Source organism: Euprymna scolopes, chromosome 21, assembly GCF_053919585.1.
Source record: "Euprymna scolopes isolate OS-2025 chromosome 21, ASM5391958v1, whole genome shotgun sequence".
Taxonomy (NCBI): domain Eukaryota; kingdom Metazoa; phylum Mollusca; class Cephalopoda; order Sepiida; family Sepiolidae; genus Euprymna; species Euprymna scolopes.
The window spans coordinates 2,512,641-2,528,964 of NC_136502.1; the positions used below are offsets into that span (position 1 = coordinate 2,512,641).

The window sequence follows — 16,324 nt, forward strand, 5'->3', positions numbered from 1 at the left end:
TACAATTCTGTCAAGGTAAAGATTGGGATATGAAATTTGGTATATCGGACAAGAGGCATATATCAGCCCACTTCCAACAAAAGGAGCCAGTAAAATAATTCTAAAAACTCGCAAGGTCACGTTCTTATTAAATAAAATCCAAGATGAAAAATCCGCAATCAGAACAAAGGTTGAGCACATCCAAAATATTTCAGATTTGATGCTGTCCGTAAAATCCATGTGCGTTAAAATAAGTTTCTAACTTTATTTGCATTTATCACAAATATAAATAAAGTTATAATTTTTTTTTTAATGCACAGGGACTTTATGGAACCCTGTATATATAAAGCGATATCGTTTGTCTGTCTGAGGAAAGGTTTCTACCAAACTCCTCCATCAGTTTTCGGACTACAGACTGGAAACTTAATATATAGGAGATTTGGTCTTTAGCCGGAAAAAATTGCTGCCAAGGAGTTAAAATTGAAAAAAGTTGGAACTTGGCAAGCCTAAGTCGACTTAAAGTGTTCTTATATGCATGTGCAAATATACATTTATACGTTAAAATTAAATGTTAATGTCTTCTTATCCATCTGATGATAGCTTAAATGGTAAAGACTAAGGCTGGATAGCTGTATGTTTTGATTTTAATTCTAGCTGATGGCACCAAGTCATGTTTTTATTATACTTTGAAAGCTCCAGTATATATTAGATACAAGTTAATAATCAATATAGAATTGACTGTATGATAATAAAAAGGAAATATGCGGATCAATTACAATATCATATTTAAGCATATTTTACAAATGAGCAACGCCAGGTGGCCTGCTAGTGTGTGTGTGTATATATATATATAACTACTTCATTTACTCACATAAAATTAATATACGAAAGTATAGATTTATGCGTAAACTTTAAGTATTTACTTCAAAAGTGCTCAATACGTAGGTAGAGCTTGTTAGTAAGTTATAAAATATATACGGCGATTAAGCTACACTGAATATTCGGCGTTTCATCCACTCTAGGACTCCTCAGGCTTCTGCGTATAAGCCTGAGGAATCCTAGAGTGGATGAAACTCCGAATATTCGGTGTAGCTTAATCGCCATATATATTTTATAAATTACTATATATATATATATTTTTTTTTTTTTATATATATATATATATTTTTTTTTTCCATATTTTTTTATATATATATATATATATTTTTTCCATATTTTTTCCATATATTTTTTTTTTTTATATATATATATATTTTTTTTTTCCACTGTTCTTCCAACTGAAACCAAAATTCCCCTCTTCCCTCATTCGTTTTCTTAGTTTTTAATCTATCATTCTGACGTTTCCTCTTAGAGGGTCAGACGATAAGGCCTTAGGGAAAATTGTAATTTCACCTGCCCATTTCTTGTTTTTTTGGTATTTGAATTAAATTATGTTTCCTCTGAAATTTCTCCTTCCACTTGCTGTACCAAAAATTTACTTATATATATATATATATATATATATATATATATATATATATATTTAAAAAAATTTTTTCCTTTAACATCATTCTATATATATATACACACACACACAAACATTCAACATATTTGATCTTGAGTCAATGTTAGATAAATCTGCTCATCTATCTATAAATATAAAAGCGAAAATGTGTGTATGTGTGTTTGCTTTTTCTGTATGTCTACAAAAAGCTTTTTTCAGAGAAGCGGTCAGTCGGTTCACAACTGCTTAAAACTTCTTATATCACATTTAAATCGTAATATCTCACAGTTAACAACGGAGCTCGCCTGTCTATTTAATTTGCTCGACTTTGGGAAGATAAATATTCAACACTTTTCACTCGCCGCATGTGGATTAGTCTTTTCCTATAATAAAAGCGACACTCATTCTGGCGGTATTTTTCCGGTCTCAATCGCCGGAAATGTCCGAAAGCAATCAGCTTTGATCAATGTGGAAATATTATTTCCTTATATCAGAAAACAATTGCTATTCAATTTGGACAAATGGAGCTGTTTCCCCCTACCCCCAACGTGTTGGGAAAATAAAAATATAAAAAAGCGTTCCCGCAGTCAAACTTGACCTCATTAAGTCATTAAAACGTGCACCTGCAAAATCTGAGTAAAGTTAAATAAATTCAAATGTGTTTCCGTTACCATCTCGCGATGGCCCAATGGTTAAAACCGTCGTACTCTTTTTTACAACTTTGCCTCAACGGTTCGGGTTCGATCCTCATACTCCCCCACCAAAACTTTTTTTTTTTATTTTAAACCCCCCCCCCCTGGAGTTTTGATTTACCCAAAACCACACACACCTCCAAACACCCGGGCAATGCCAGGTACCCCTCGCTAGTATATATATAAAAGACAAAACAGCCGCATGTGTTTTTGTAGGTCCAGCAAAGGCTTTTTTCGCCGGGGTTCTCAAGGGGGGGTACTATTCTTTAAAACTTTTTATATACTCCCTAAATCATAATATCTACGATTTGCGAACGGACGTCGTATCTACATTTATTGACATCGACTTTTATAAAATTCCCTCTATTCCATCCTCTCGCGTGTTTGTTCGTATAAAAGCCAAACTGAATCGAAAGCGGATGCATCTTCCCGACCTTTCATACTGGGACGTCCAGGAAGCAATCAGCTTTGATCAATCTTAGGGAAACCCCTTATATCAGACAATTGCTATTAATTTGGACACTCCCTTTTTGTGGGTAGCTGGTCTCCCTCCAGCCAATGTTTGTTTCTGCAAGTCAACTTTTTCATTGACATCACTAAATTTCAATGCTTTTCACTTCCTATGTTTGTGGTTTAATTGTAAGGAATTGTTAGTGATTTTGCTGTTAAATTTTTTTTTACCTATTTTCATGAATTAAGTCTATTTTTATTAATTGTTATTTTCATTTCTTTTTCAGTCTGTGATATTCTGTGATTGGATTCATCCTCAGAAATTAATTGCCGCTTTATAAGACGGACTCATCAGAATTCGAAAAAAGAAAGATCAACAAAAACCACCTTTGGCCTTAATCATCAAATTTTCCAATCAAATTTTTTTTTTTTTTTACATGAAACCAAATAAAAACTGACTCATTCCATGAAAGATGTATCTAACTCTAACCTTGGCCCATTCCACAAAAGTTGTATCTGATGCCATACAAGCCTACCAAGACTGCCTTCAGGTTTGACAAAATGCTCAAATGACGGTCGATTCAAGGCCTCCATCTCCATCATTATCACCATGGCGATAATTCAAATTCCGTTGGATGTCCGATATGGATTGCTGTCTCTTTTCACAACCATTTTACACAACATCTTTCTCCTTTACCATGTCGACATGTTTGTGTCGGTCTACAAAATCGACAAGATGTCCTTCTGGATTGGCGAGACAGTCTTTCTAATATGGAACTCCTGTAACGACCCACTCTTTGGTTGGCTCAGTGATTACCAGTACCTCTCCCAGACCACGACAGCATCGTCAAAGACTATCCAAAACAGTTTTTCTTGGAACCGCAACAAATGTCAAGAACAGTATATGCCTGGCACTTTACAAAATCAACGGATGCAGGCCAAAATGAAATGTGATCCGGAGAGTGGCGCAAGTCACTGGGTCTATACCAAAGATAATAATTATGGAAACGGTATTCATGAACCTGCCGATAGCGCCATGCCAGTTGAGAGCAGCTCTTTGAACTGTGCGATTGTGTCAAAGCGTTTGGATAACCTTGCATGGAATGGTCCGCTATTAGCCATATCGTTTTTTTTTATCTGGGTTCCTTGGTTACCTACGGGACTGCAGTTTGTCATCTGTTTGTGCATCTACGATAGCTTTCTAACGATGGTTGATCTGCAGCACTCTGCGTTACTTGCTGATTTGGCAATCTCAGCAGACGTGCGGACTCGATTGAATGCCCGCAGTTCTATGTTCAGTGCCATTGGATCACTGTCCGTCTTTGTTTCATATTCCGTCTGGGACCGCAATAATCTGGATATGTTCCGAGCCTTTTGTGTTTTCCTCTGCATCATATCAGTTATCGGTTTTTATTTTGGCACAAACTTATTAAGGAAAGCGGCCCTCCCTCCAAAGTATAACAATAATATACAGCGAGATAATATCTTGAAACGCGTCATGTAAGTATACTGTTTTTTTCTTTTTTTAACCATTTTCAGGTTTCGTGCTACCAAATCAGGCTGTCTGAAGATGTCGGCTTCCTGTCCTAAAATGCACGAAACATTGATGTTATCGATTTTGTTTTTTCCTTCCCCTTTACAAAACTCAATCATTTTCTGCAAAGCCAAATAGTAAAAAAAACAAAAAAAAAAAACAATTTTCTTCTGTCTTTTTCTTTCTTTTTTCTTTTTTTGCCATGGTTGATAACTTACGACACTTAAGTATGAGATTCTGAGCAGTCCATGACTGGGGAGGGAGCGGGGATATGCGTTGCAGCACTACACTTTGACCTTTATCTAGGCTAGATGGGTGATCAGAGAGGGCTGATCCAATTAATCAATGCCAAGCCCCACCATATAAAACCTGCACAACCTACTCACAACAACTAATGTTCCTTTTCTAACTGCCAATAATAAAAAAAATATTAATAATTTCCCCAAAAATATGGATGGCTCTTGTCTAGGGGAGGCCCCAGGTTTTGATAAGCTCCTGGGTTTGACCTTTACTCCTGATCTTAAATGGAACACATACATCAAGTCTGTGGCCAAGGTCGCTGGGAAAATGGTGGGATCCTTCTACCGCTGCAGAAGATATCTCACTGCTGATGCAATTCTCTATCTCTATAAAAGCCAAGTACGTCCAAAGATGGAGTACTGCTGCCACATCTGGGCAGGAGCTGCTAAAAACACTCTATCCTGCCTTGACAGAGTACAAAATAGACTTTGTGGCTTGGTGGGGGTGCCCTTTTCTCTACCTTGCAACCTCTTTCCCACAGAAGAGACGTAGCGAGCCTGTCATTGTTCTATCGTTATTTCCATGGCAAGTGCTCGTCTGAGCTCTATTCTCTGGTCCCCCCTCGCCAATCTTTCTCAAAAAACACCCGACTAGCTGAAACCACCGTCAATAATTTTCCCCACTCCCTATCTGTGCCTAAATCAAAATTCCATGAACAAAGCTTCTTTCTTAGAACTGCACGCCTGTGGAACTCTGTTCCGCTTGCCTGTTTCCCTCCTGACTTCAACCTGAATGTCTTCAAGTCCAACACAAACAAATTCCTGATGAACCCCCCCCCCCTAAGTAATGACACTTTACCAATTCTCCAATACTATTGCTACACTATCCCTTTGATTACTGTACACACAATAACCCTTATCCCCGAGTGGCCATTGGGCCTTGATAAGTGGTGAACTCCATGTAAAAAAAAAAAAAAAAAAAAAAATGGTGGAAAGCAAAGACTGAGGGCTAATTGCTTTTAGTGAAAACAAAACTTTGATATACAAAACAACCAAACCAAACACCATGGATAAATATTTGAAGATATAAAGAACTTGAAGCATAAAAACTTTTACGGAATGATTTGATTCAGCATTAAATAATCCGAAAAGGGTTGATATATTGTAAAACAACCAAACCAAAGCTTTTCAGTCAGGTCGGCTGAAACATTTGTCATCCTGTTATTCTTGTAGCAGAAATATTTCATGTTTGAAGAAACTGATGCACGTTTTTAACAACGGATACCAATGTTTCTGAATTTTGGATTATTCGGATTACTGTTCTCATCTTTCGTATTATTCTCGCAACATTTCGGCCAATGTAACCTTCAACCTTCTTCAGGTGTATCTTCTCAAACTCAGAAACATTTCTCTCAAACTCCGGAATCTGTTGAAAATTTCAAACAAAACCCGGTATTTAAATCATGGAGGTAAGATGCTCTCATTCTGTCAGCCATGACCAGGTAGAAGTTTTAAGTAATTCGTAATTGTATTCTTTATATTGTCTGCACTGAGGATTAAACTTTCAACTTGCAGAAGAATGTTACTTACAATTAAATGTTACCTAGTACTTTATCCGTTACACCACATTTAAGTTTAATTGGAGGTTTAATATTCAGTGCAGGTGATACAATTGTAAATTACTTAAGATTTCTACCTAGTCATGGCTGACAGAACAAGAACATGCTATCCCACTGGATTAAATAAAGAGTTTTGCTGAAAATTCCATGCTGATTCCCATGTTTGATAGAAATGTTCCAGAATGAAATAATGGTGTGGAGAACCATAGCAATAAGTGCCAACGGTTAGCATGTGCCCTCTGCAAAGAAGCGTTGGCATTCGAACCCAAAACTCACCCAATACGAAAAAGATTTGAAGATAAATGCAAATTTAGGCACTTTCGTGGTTTGAGCTGGAAGTATGCAGTATCAAAAGATGTTTTTTTTTTTTGTTTGAGAGCAATTACATCTATCTTTTGCATGTGAGGTTGCTGTCAGTTGGGAAGCGATAAAAAAAGAAAATTACGATGGCAAAAAAAAAAGTTTATAAATATTTTTTTACAACAGTTTTATTTTTGTTTGATGCAAAAAAAAAAAATTATCAATACCTGAGGTTTGATTAAAAAAAAAAAATTTATCAATACCTGAGGTTTGATTAAAAAAAAAAAATTTATCAATACCTGAGGTTTGATTAAAAAAAAAAAATTTATCAATACCTGAGGTTTGATTAAAAAAAAAAAATTTATCAATACCTGAGGTTTGATTAAAAAAAAAAACGGTTCGTAAACATATTTTTATTATAAAAAAAATATAAAGGTTATAATTTTGTTTTAAAAATTCAAATAAAGACTTTGAATAAAACTTCTATTTTTATATTTGATTAAAAAAAAAACTACATTAGTCATCTATACCTTAAAATTTGTCTGACACCACTTCCGCCGAATGGCTTTGCAAACAAAGAAGTGTGACTCTTAACGAAAAGCATCCTATATTTAATTCCAAGTTCTGAAAGACCGTTTTCAAAGAGCATTGGTATCCTATATTTAATTCCAAGTTACTGTTCTTATCTTTCATGTCCCTATTTACAATGCCTCCCCACGGGACAGAGTTAGACACCAGGGTCGTTTTTTGATGTGGAGAAAAGGAACAAAAATAAAAATTGTCTCAGTCGTGAAGAATTTCTCCTCCATTGACAGAAAACAAGAAATTGAAGTGTAGATCTGAAGAACAGATACTACGCTTTGATCTTGACTCGAAGCCCAAGAGTTATTCACACAACATTTTGGTTGATGTAACCTCCCATCTTCATTGGATGTATCTTTTGTTGAACTCTGTGAAAGATTGTCTATAGTTTTTCTCCAGGAATTAATCCCTATTTTATTCCCATAAATTTATTCCGCGTAAAAGTCATGTTCGTGCTGGACAAAACATTTTCTTGTTCTCAAAAAAGAAATAAAGAGAAAAAGAGGTCAGATTCTCCCGAAAATTAAAATCCAGCATTGATTAAACTTTTCACTCTGAATTATTAAAAATAAAAATTAAAAATACTTATATAGCTCGTCCAGTTCTAAACTGGTATGTCTGCTTCATTTCCGCTCACATCTCTCAACTTTGCTACAGTTATTTGCAACCTCTCTCTAACCCAATCCTTTCTTTTTCTCCTCCCATATCGTTTATTTAGTTGTCTCTATCTACCTCCCCCTCCCCGCCCCTGAGGGCTACTTATTCCTTTTCATCTCTTTGTCTTATGATTTCATAGTACCTCACTCTCTCCCCACTGATAATCTTTACTATACTTGGCTGTTCCCTTTTTTCTTTTGTTCTTTCCTTTTTTCTTTTGTTCTTTCCTTTTTTTTCTTTCCTTTTTTTAATGTCTGCAGTATATGTCACATGACCCCTCCCCCTCTCTTTAATTTTAACTTTTAATTTTTATTTTAAGTAAATTGAATTGTTTCTTTTTTCTTCATTTGAGGACTGGTTCCTTCTGTGGAAAGCATTTGTTCTGAAACCTTAGCATGTCCATGTAAATTTGTTTACATTAATATATATATCAATAAAAATATATCTTGCTTTTTTATTAAACACTCTTAATGACCTCGTTAAATTTATTATCAATCTTGAATACCTTTAATCTGGTGTGTGTGTATATATATATATATATATATATATTTTGTACTTTTTTCAAAAATTAAAATTGACATTTCTTTTTCATAGTTCCAAATCAAATGCTACGAAAAATACTGCAAAAGTCTCCACGCTCAAAAAGTACATTCGACAGTTGACGTCGCATCACAATTTTTGTTGGTTTTCTCTCATGAACCTTGTACAGGTAAGTCGTCATTTCAGATGTATCGTAGAAGTTTATAACGCAACTATATAAATTCTTATACAGGTAAGTCTTCCATATGTGACGCACATTCCATAAATAATCTTAATCTTGTAATAAAACAATCCCCATTCGAGATTAAAGAATGTTCCTTAATTTGAAAACCAGCAGGGCTACTTGATGTTGCCTGGTATTGTGTGAAAATAACAAGTGATAAATGAAAAAAAAACTAAATTGTCAAACATTAAAAGCAGAAAAAACTATAAACAATTCTCATCGTTCTGTTAATGGGATGATGCAAGAGATGTTTTTTAATATTGTTTTCATCTGACTATTGTTCTTATCTCGAATTATTTGTGCAACATTTTGGTTGGTTTGGCCATCTGACTGTCTTTTTTTTTTTCTTTTTTTTTTTTACACGGTGGTCACCACTTATCAAGGCCCGGAAGCCACTCAGGGATAAGGGTTGTTGCAAGTACAGTATGTTAGTGTGGAGATTTATTGAAGTGTTTACTTGAGGTGGCGGTTCATTAGGAATTTGTTTATGTTGAACTTGAAGACATCCAGGTTGTAGTCAGGTGGGAAGCAGGCAGATGGAACAGAGTTCCACAGGCGTGTAGTTCTAAGAAAGGAGCTTTGTTCATGGAATCTACGTTTTGATTTAGGCACAGATAAAGAGTGGGGAAAATTATTGACAGTGGATTCAGCTGGACGGGTGTTTTTCGTAAAAGATTGGCGAGGGGGGGGACCAGAGATTGGAGTTCAGACGAGCACCTGCCATGGAAATAACGATAAAACAAAGATAGGCTCGCAACATCTCTTCTGTGGGAGAGAGGTTGCAGGGAAGAGAAAAGGGCATCCCCCACTAAGCCACGAAGTCTATTTTGTACTCTGTCAAGGCAGGATAGGCTGTTTTTAGCAGCTCCTGCCCAGATATGGCAGCAGTATTCCATCCTTCAGGTATGTTGTCATCCTGTCAGCGGGACTGTGGAATACGCTGCCCCCCCCCCTCCCTGCAGAGAGGCCCAATCTGATCAATCGGCTGATCATGTCAAACCCCATTATATACATTACCTGAAAATACTTCGTTCAAACTCCTTGGCTTAACGTTCACAGGGAACATGAGTTGGAACAGATACATCAAGGGTATTGCCAAGACTGCTGCGAAGAAAGTGGGCTCTCTCTATTATGCTAGAAAATTACTTATGCCTGAAAGTGTATTGTACCTCTATAAGGCCACCATTCGACCATGTATAGACTATGGAGTATTGTTGTCACATTTGGGCTAGTGCATCTGCTACTAGTCTTTCACTCCTGGACAGGGTTCAAAAAAGAGTCGCTAACCTGATAGATCCTGAACTGTCATCTAAGCTTCAGCCTCTGTCCCATCAACGAAATGTTGCATCCCTCTGCCTGTTCTACAAGTATTTTAATGGTGGATGCTCCGAACTACAAGCCCTTATACCTCCTCGATGTACATACTTCTGACAAACACAACAAGCAGCAAAGTCCCACCCCTACACAGTAGAGATCCCTAGATGTAAGAAAGCCTTCTACGCTAATAGTTTCTTCCCTGGAACGGCTAAAGTTTGAAATTCCCTCTTGGGTTCCTGCTTCCCTAACTGTACAGACATGCAGAAGTTCAAGTGTAATGTGAATAGACATCTTGCTGCTCAACTCCCTACATACTATCCCTGCAAATTATATCCCTGATAGTAGCCCTCCCCCCTACATGAAAGTGGCACTGTGCCTTGTTTGGGGTGAAAATGTAATGAAAAAAAAAAATATATATATATATATATATAATCCACCTCAAACTTAACAAAATCCTTATCTCCCACCCACATAACACTATCTCCTAAAATATAATGGCAAACGAAGGCTAAGGGTTAATCAATTGGTAAGACCAAACTCTTCACATCTGCTTTTGGCTAAACAAATTAATTTTAAATAATTTAGTCAACAGAAGTGCTTGAGATTTTACTGACCAAAAGAGTATGTCTTTTATGTAGCCCCAACACAAGCAAGGTGAATGGGATTTCTCCCTGCTATGTCCCAATTATGGAATCCGCAGTGGGTAGGGAGCATGATAGTGAATAAATTATTTATGGAAAACCAAAATAAAAACTACTGCGTTTTAGGCACTAAATACCGGAAAAGAAACCATTCAGGTGTCTCTGATCTCTCCAGCTGAGAGGATAAGAAAATGATTATCGGAAAAGCTTTACCATCCAAAAAGTGGTCCTGGATATGACCTTAAACTATATCCAGTGGTGAGGCCCCAGCTTGCAGACTTTGGGGAGTGGGGAGCCACCCTTTAATTACCACTGCTCCCAGGTCCACTCTGACCCAGAGTGGTAGTACCTGTTAGGGTCCCAACTATGGGTTAAATAGAACTGACTTGAAAACAACAAATATATTCTATAAAAAAATTTTTCTTCAAAATTTTTGGATTCGGCATTAAATAACCCAAAAAGGGTTGATATGCCGTAAAACAAAAACAACCAACCAACCAACCATCCAAAAAGAAAGAAATTTTCCAAGATTCCTGATTATTGAATTACTAGAAAAAAAAAAAATTGGTGAGTTATCACCATTCCTAATAAGAGAAGATACTAAACAACAGAAGCACTCCTAAAACAATAAAAAAAAATAACCAATGGAAACATCTTAATAGAAGTAGCCAATCAGAAAGATGCCCAAAACTTAAAATTAGATAAATTCCATGAATACAAATGCAGAGTCTACCCACATAAAAGACTGAATATATCTAAAGGAATGATCCGAAGCTACGAGTTATCTCTAGCAATGGGAGAAGAAACAAAAACTTTTGATTCCTCAACAAGACCAAAAGGAGTTAAAACTGGTTATTTAAACGTAAAAGTAGAACAATATATACTCCTCTAAGATGTTTTAGTTGTCACAAGTAGGGACACCACGAGGAAACCTGCAGAGGAAAAACAACACTTGGAAAGTGTGAGGATAGAGAGCCAGACCACTCAGAGGAAGAGTTTACCAATAAATTAAAATGTACAAATTGCAGAGTAAACCATCCTGCATACTCCAAAATGTGTGAAATATTTGCAAAGGAAAAAGAAATAATGGAGGTAAAACATAAAAGAAACCTGTTTAAAAGATGAAACCTGTTTAAAAGATGAAACCTGTTTAAAAGATGAAACCTGTTTAAAAGGTGAAACATGTTTAAAAGATGAAACCTATGAAACATGTTTAAAAGATGAAACATGTTTAAAAGATGAAACATGTTTAAAAGATGAAACCTATGAAACCTGTTTAAAAGATGAAACCTATGAAACCTGTTTAAAAGATGAAACCTATGAAACCTGTTTAAAAGATGAAACCTATGAAACCTGTTTAAAAGATGAAACATGTTTAAAAGATGAAACCTATGAAACCTGTTTAAAAGATGAAACATGTTTAAAAGATGAAACCTATGAAACATGTTTAAAAGATGAAACATGTTTAAAAGATGAAACATGTTTAAAAGATGAAACCTATGAAACCTGTTTAAAAGATGAAACCTATGAAACCTGTTTAAAAGATGAAACATGTTTAAAAGATGAAACATGTTTAAAAGATGAAACCTATGAAACCTGTTTAAAAGATGAAACATGTTTAAAAGATGAAACCTATGAAACCTGTTTAAAAGATGAAACCTATGAAACCTGTTTAAAAGATGAAACATGTTTAAAAGATGAAACCTATGAAACATGTTTAAAAGATGAAACATGTTTAAATGATGAAACGTGTGCTGAAATAACAAAAAACACAAACCACATCAACAACACAATGAAATAGGCAATGAATTTAAAGAGCTAATAAATAAACTAATCTCATTAAACCATGAAGATTTACCAAAATTCTAAAATAGCCTCAAAGAAATATACCTTCAAATAAGACAATAGAAATAACAAACCAAAACAAGAAAGATAAGAATCCGACTACAACTGAAGCACTTAAAAATATATCACGGAAACATGCAAAACAATTAGCAGAGGCCATTACAATTAATAATAAAATAATAAAAAACACTCCAAGAAACTCAAATAGACACGCAAAATAGGTTCCAAATATTAGAAATGATTGAAACTAATAACAATACAGAAAAAAAGACAAGAAAATGATGAACAAGAACCCAAATCAATTTTAAAAGCTAAACCAACATCTATTTCCAGAACCAGACAAAGAAAAGATAAAACTCAACAAGACCCTCAACCAAACACACAAACTCTAACAACAAAAAATGCCCTCTATCTCCAAAGAGATGCAAGCAGATTAAAAAGAAAATCTAATTGTGCAAACAACGATAGGACAAAAAATAATCCAGTGGAAATGTGGGTTGAAAATATACAAACTACTTCTACTACTAACACAAGAACATCCCACAATAGTTTGCCTTCAAGAAACCTTCCTGAAATAAGACAACATCAACATTAAGAATTACCAAATATTTAATTACACTCCTAACTTTGGGGGCAGAACCTCTGGGGGGGGGGTAACAATTCTAGTCAGAAACGATATACCCGACAGCAAAATCAGCATAAGAAGCAACATTCATGCAACTGCCATTAATGTTGCTCTATATAAAACAATGACAGTATGTTCTTCGTATATCTTGCCAAATGATGACCTGGATAAAAATAAATTGAAAAACTGATTAACCAATTGCCTAAACTTATCAGGGGACTTCAATAGTCATAACATCCTGTGGAGATATAAAGACACTAATAAAAAGGGCAAAACGTTTATTAACGAAATTGATATATGCTTCCTTAATGATGGTGCACCTACACACTTCAACCCAATTAGCAGAAACGACTCGACCATTGATCTAAGCTTATGTTACCCATCAATACATATAGACTTTAACTGGAAAGTATTATGACGACACTTGTGGCAGTGATCATTTTCCAATACTGATTGAAAGTCCAAAATCCAACAGTGAAAAACCTTCCCGACGGAAATATGTCAAATATTCAAAGAAAAATTGTAGGAATAGGTTGAATTACACAAACAATGACTCTGTAGAATATTTCACAGAAACATTAATCAAAATAGCAAACGAATGCATCCCTAAAACCTCAGCACCTAACAGACTTAGCAGACTCTGGTTTGATAACAAATGTCAAAGCCATCAAATTGTAAAAAGCAGTTAAAAATAAATTCCAAAAACAACTCACAACTTCAAATCTGATTGAATACAAGCTAAAACTCGGAGGGTAATTAAGGCAGCTAAAAAAAAAATGTTGAAAAAACTATGTTAGCAAATTGAATTCCTCCTCGGAACCGAAAGTCATATTGGAGATGATTTGAAAAATTGCAGGTAAACATCAAACAACATCAAGTAAACACGTCCTTAAAAATAACTCCAGAATAACTGATAAAAAGGACATAGCAGACTTACGAGCTGAAACCTTTTCCAAAATTCATCCAATCAAAACCATAACAAAAAATTTATGACAATTAAACAAAATGCTGAACAGTACAAACTGAATTTTAAATTGAAAAACCTAGAAGATTACAATAAACTTCTTGCATTAATCAAATTAAAAGATTTTATTAAGATTCCACAACACAGCTGTAGAACCAGATGTAATGCATTATGAATTTGTGTAGCAAAAATTACTACTAAGAACTTATAGCAAATTATGAACAGAAGGTGAATGTCTAGACTTCTGGAGACTAACCACAATAATAGCAATCCCAAAACTAGGAAAAGACAATTCAAAGCTGCAAAACTATAAACCAATCTCATTAACTGTTTGTGTAAAATAATGGAGAGAATAATAAATGACAGATTGGTTTTATATCTTGAATGCAACAACCTTATCTCCAACCTACAATATGGATTCCATAATAAAAGAAGTACAAACGATCACTTAGTTCAACTGGAAACAGCTATAAGGGAAGCATTTATCAGGAATGAGTACCTATCAGCCATTTTTTTCAAACTTAGAGAAGGCTGATGACTCTACATGGAATTATGGAATAATAAGAGACTTGCGTAATCGTGAATTAAAAGGCAAACCCTATAATTTATAAAGGGATTCTTATCTGACCGCAAATTTAGGGTTCACATTGGATCCACTTTCTCTGACACCATGAGCCAGGAGGAGGGAGTCTCTCAAGGAAGCGTATTATCTGTGACTCTATTAAATGTTAAAATGAACAGCATAGTGTTGGTGTTGAGAGATCCTTATATGCAGATGATTTGGTGTATTGCAGATCAAAATATATGCGCACCATTGAATGCAAACTCCAACAATGTCTAAACAAACTGGACAAATGGGCAACAGAAGATGGATATAGATTTTTCCAATCAAAAACTAAATGTATTCATTTCTGTCAGAAAAGAAAACTTCATGACTCTTCATTGAAACTCGAAATAACGGTAATCCCTACTATAGATGAACAAATTTCTGGGATTAATATTTGATAAAAAACTGGCATTCATCTCTCACCCTGAAAAACCTAAAAAGTAGTTGTAATAAAAGACTACAACTACTACTATGTGTGATAGCAGACCAAGAAACTTTAATGAAACTATAAAGGACATCGATTAGATCTAAACTAGATCACAGTAGTTTTATATACTAATCAGCAAGAAATTCTTACCTAAAGATTTTAGATCTAATCTGCCGTGGAGGCCTGAGATTAGCACTCGGTGCTTTTAGAATGTCCCCAGTTGAAAGTCTTGACTTGAATAGATGCAAAGTGACTTGACAGTTCTTACCCAGAATTTCCTTTAGATTAAAAAACAAACATAAGAATCCATGACGAAACAAAAATATCAAAAATGATGTAAATTGATCAAGTAATTTTATTTTTAAACTTTAATTTTAGGAGTAATTTTAAAAACAATCTAAAAACAAAGGGAGATAACATATTTGCAAGACTTATGTTGTAATGCCCATTAATCACCTAAAAATGATTTTCTTTATAAAATTATGTTGTAATGCCCATTAATCACTTAAAAATGATTTTCTTTATAAAATTATGTTGTAATGCCCATTAATCACTTAAAAATGATTTTCTTTATAAAATTATGTTGTAATGCCCATTAATCACCTAAAAATGATTTTCTTTATAAAATTATGTTGTAATGCCCATTAATCACCTAAAAATGATTTTCTTTATAAAATTATGTTGTAATGCCCATTAATCACTTAAAAATGATTTTCTTTATAAAATTATGTTGTAATGCCCATTAATCACTTAAAAATGATTTTCTTTATAAAATTATGTTGTAATGCCCATTAATCACCTAAAAATGATTTTCTTTATAAAATTATGTTGTAATGCCCATTAATCACTTAAAAATGATTTTCTTTATAAAATTATGTTGTAATGCCCATTAATCACCTAAAAATGATTTTCTTTATAAAATTATGTTGTAATGCCCATTAATCACCTAAAAATGATTTTCTTTATAAAATTATGTTGTAATGCCCATTAATCACTTAAAAATGATTTTCTTTATAAAATTATGTTGTAATGCCCATTAATCACCTAAAAATGATTTTCTTTATAAAATTATGTTGTAATGCCCATTAATCACTTAAAAATGATTTTCTTTATAAAATTATGTTGTAATGCCCATTAATCACCTAAAAATGATTTTCTTTATAAAATTATGTTGTAATGCCCATTAATCACCTAAAAATGATTTTCTTTATAAAATTATGTTGTAATGCCCATTAATCACCTAAAAATGTTTTTCTTTATAAAATTATGTTGTAATGCCCATTAATCACCTTAAAATGATTTTCTTTATAAAATTATGTTGTAATGCCCATTAATCACTTAAAAATGATTTTCTTTATAAAATTATGTTGTAATGCCCATTAATCACCTAAAAATGTTTTTCTTTATAAAATTATGTTGTAATGCCCATTAATCACTTAAAAATGATTTTCTTTATAAAATTATGTTGTAATGCCCATTAATCACTTAAAAATGATTTTCTTTATAAAATTATGTTGTAATGCCCATTAATCACCTAAAAATGATTTTCTTTATAAAATTATGTTGTAATGCCCATTAATCACTTAAAAATGATTTTCTT

The 16,324-nt window shown here is 34.1% G+C and overlaps 1 protein-coding gene across 2 annotated transcripts in view; it reads left to right on the top strand.

The window, feature by feature from the left end:
- LOC145241967 (solute carrier family 68 member 1-like) overlaps positions 1–16,324 on the top strand; it is a 90,277-nt gene that overhangs the window by 27,369 nt on the left and 46,584 nt on the right. For both annotated transcript variants that reach the window (XM_080104835.1, XM_080104836.1), the window contains exons 2-3: positions 2,892–4,104; positions 8,130–8,244. In XM_080104835.1, the coding sequence (XP_079960961.1) occupies positions 3,215–4,104; positions 8,130–8,244 (1,005 nt within the window). In that variant the 5' untranslated portion in view covers positions 2,892–3,214. The remainder of the gene's footprint in view (positions 1–2,891; positions 4,105–8,129; positions 8,245–16,324) is intronic.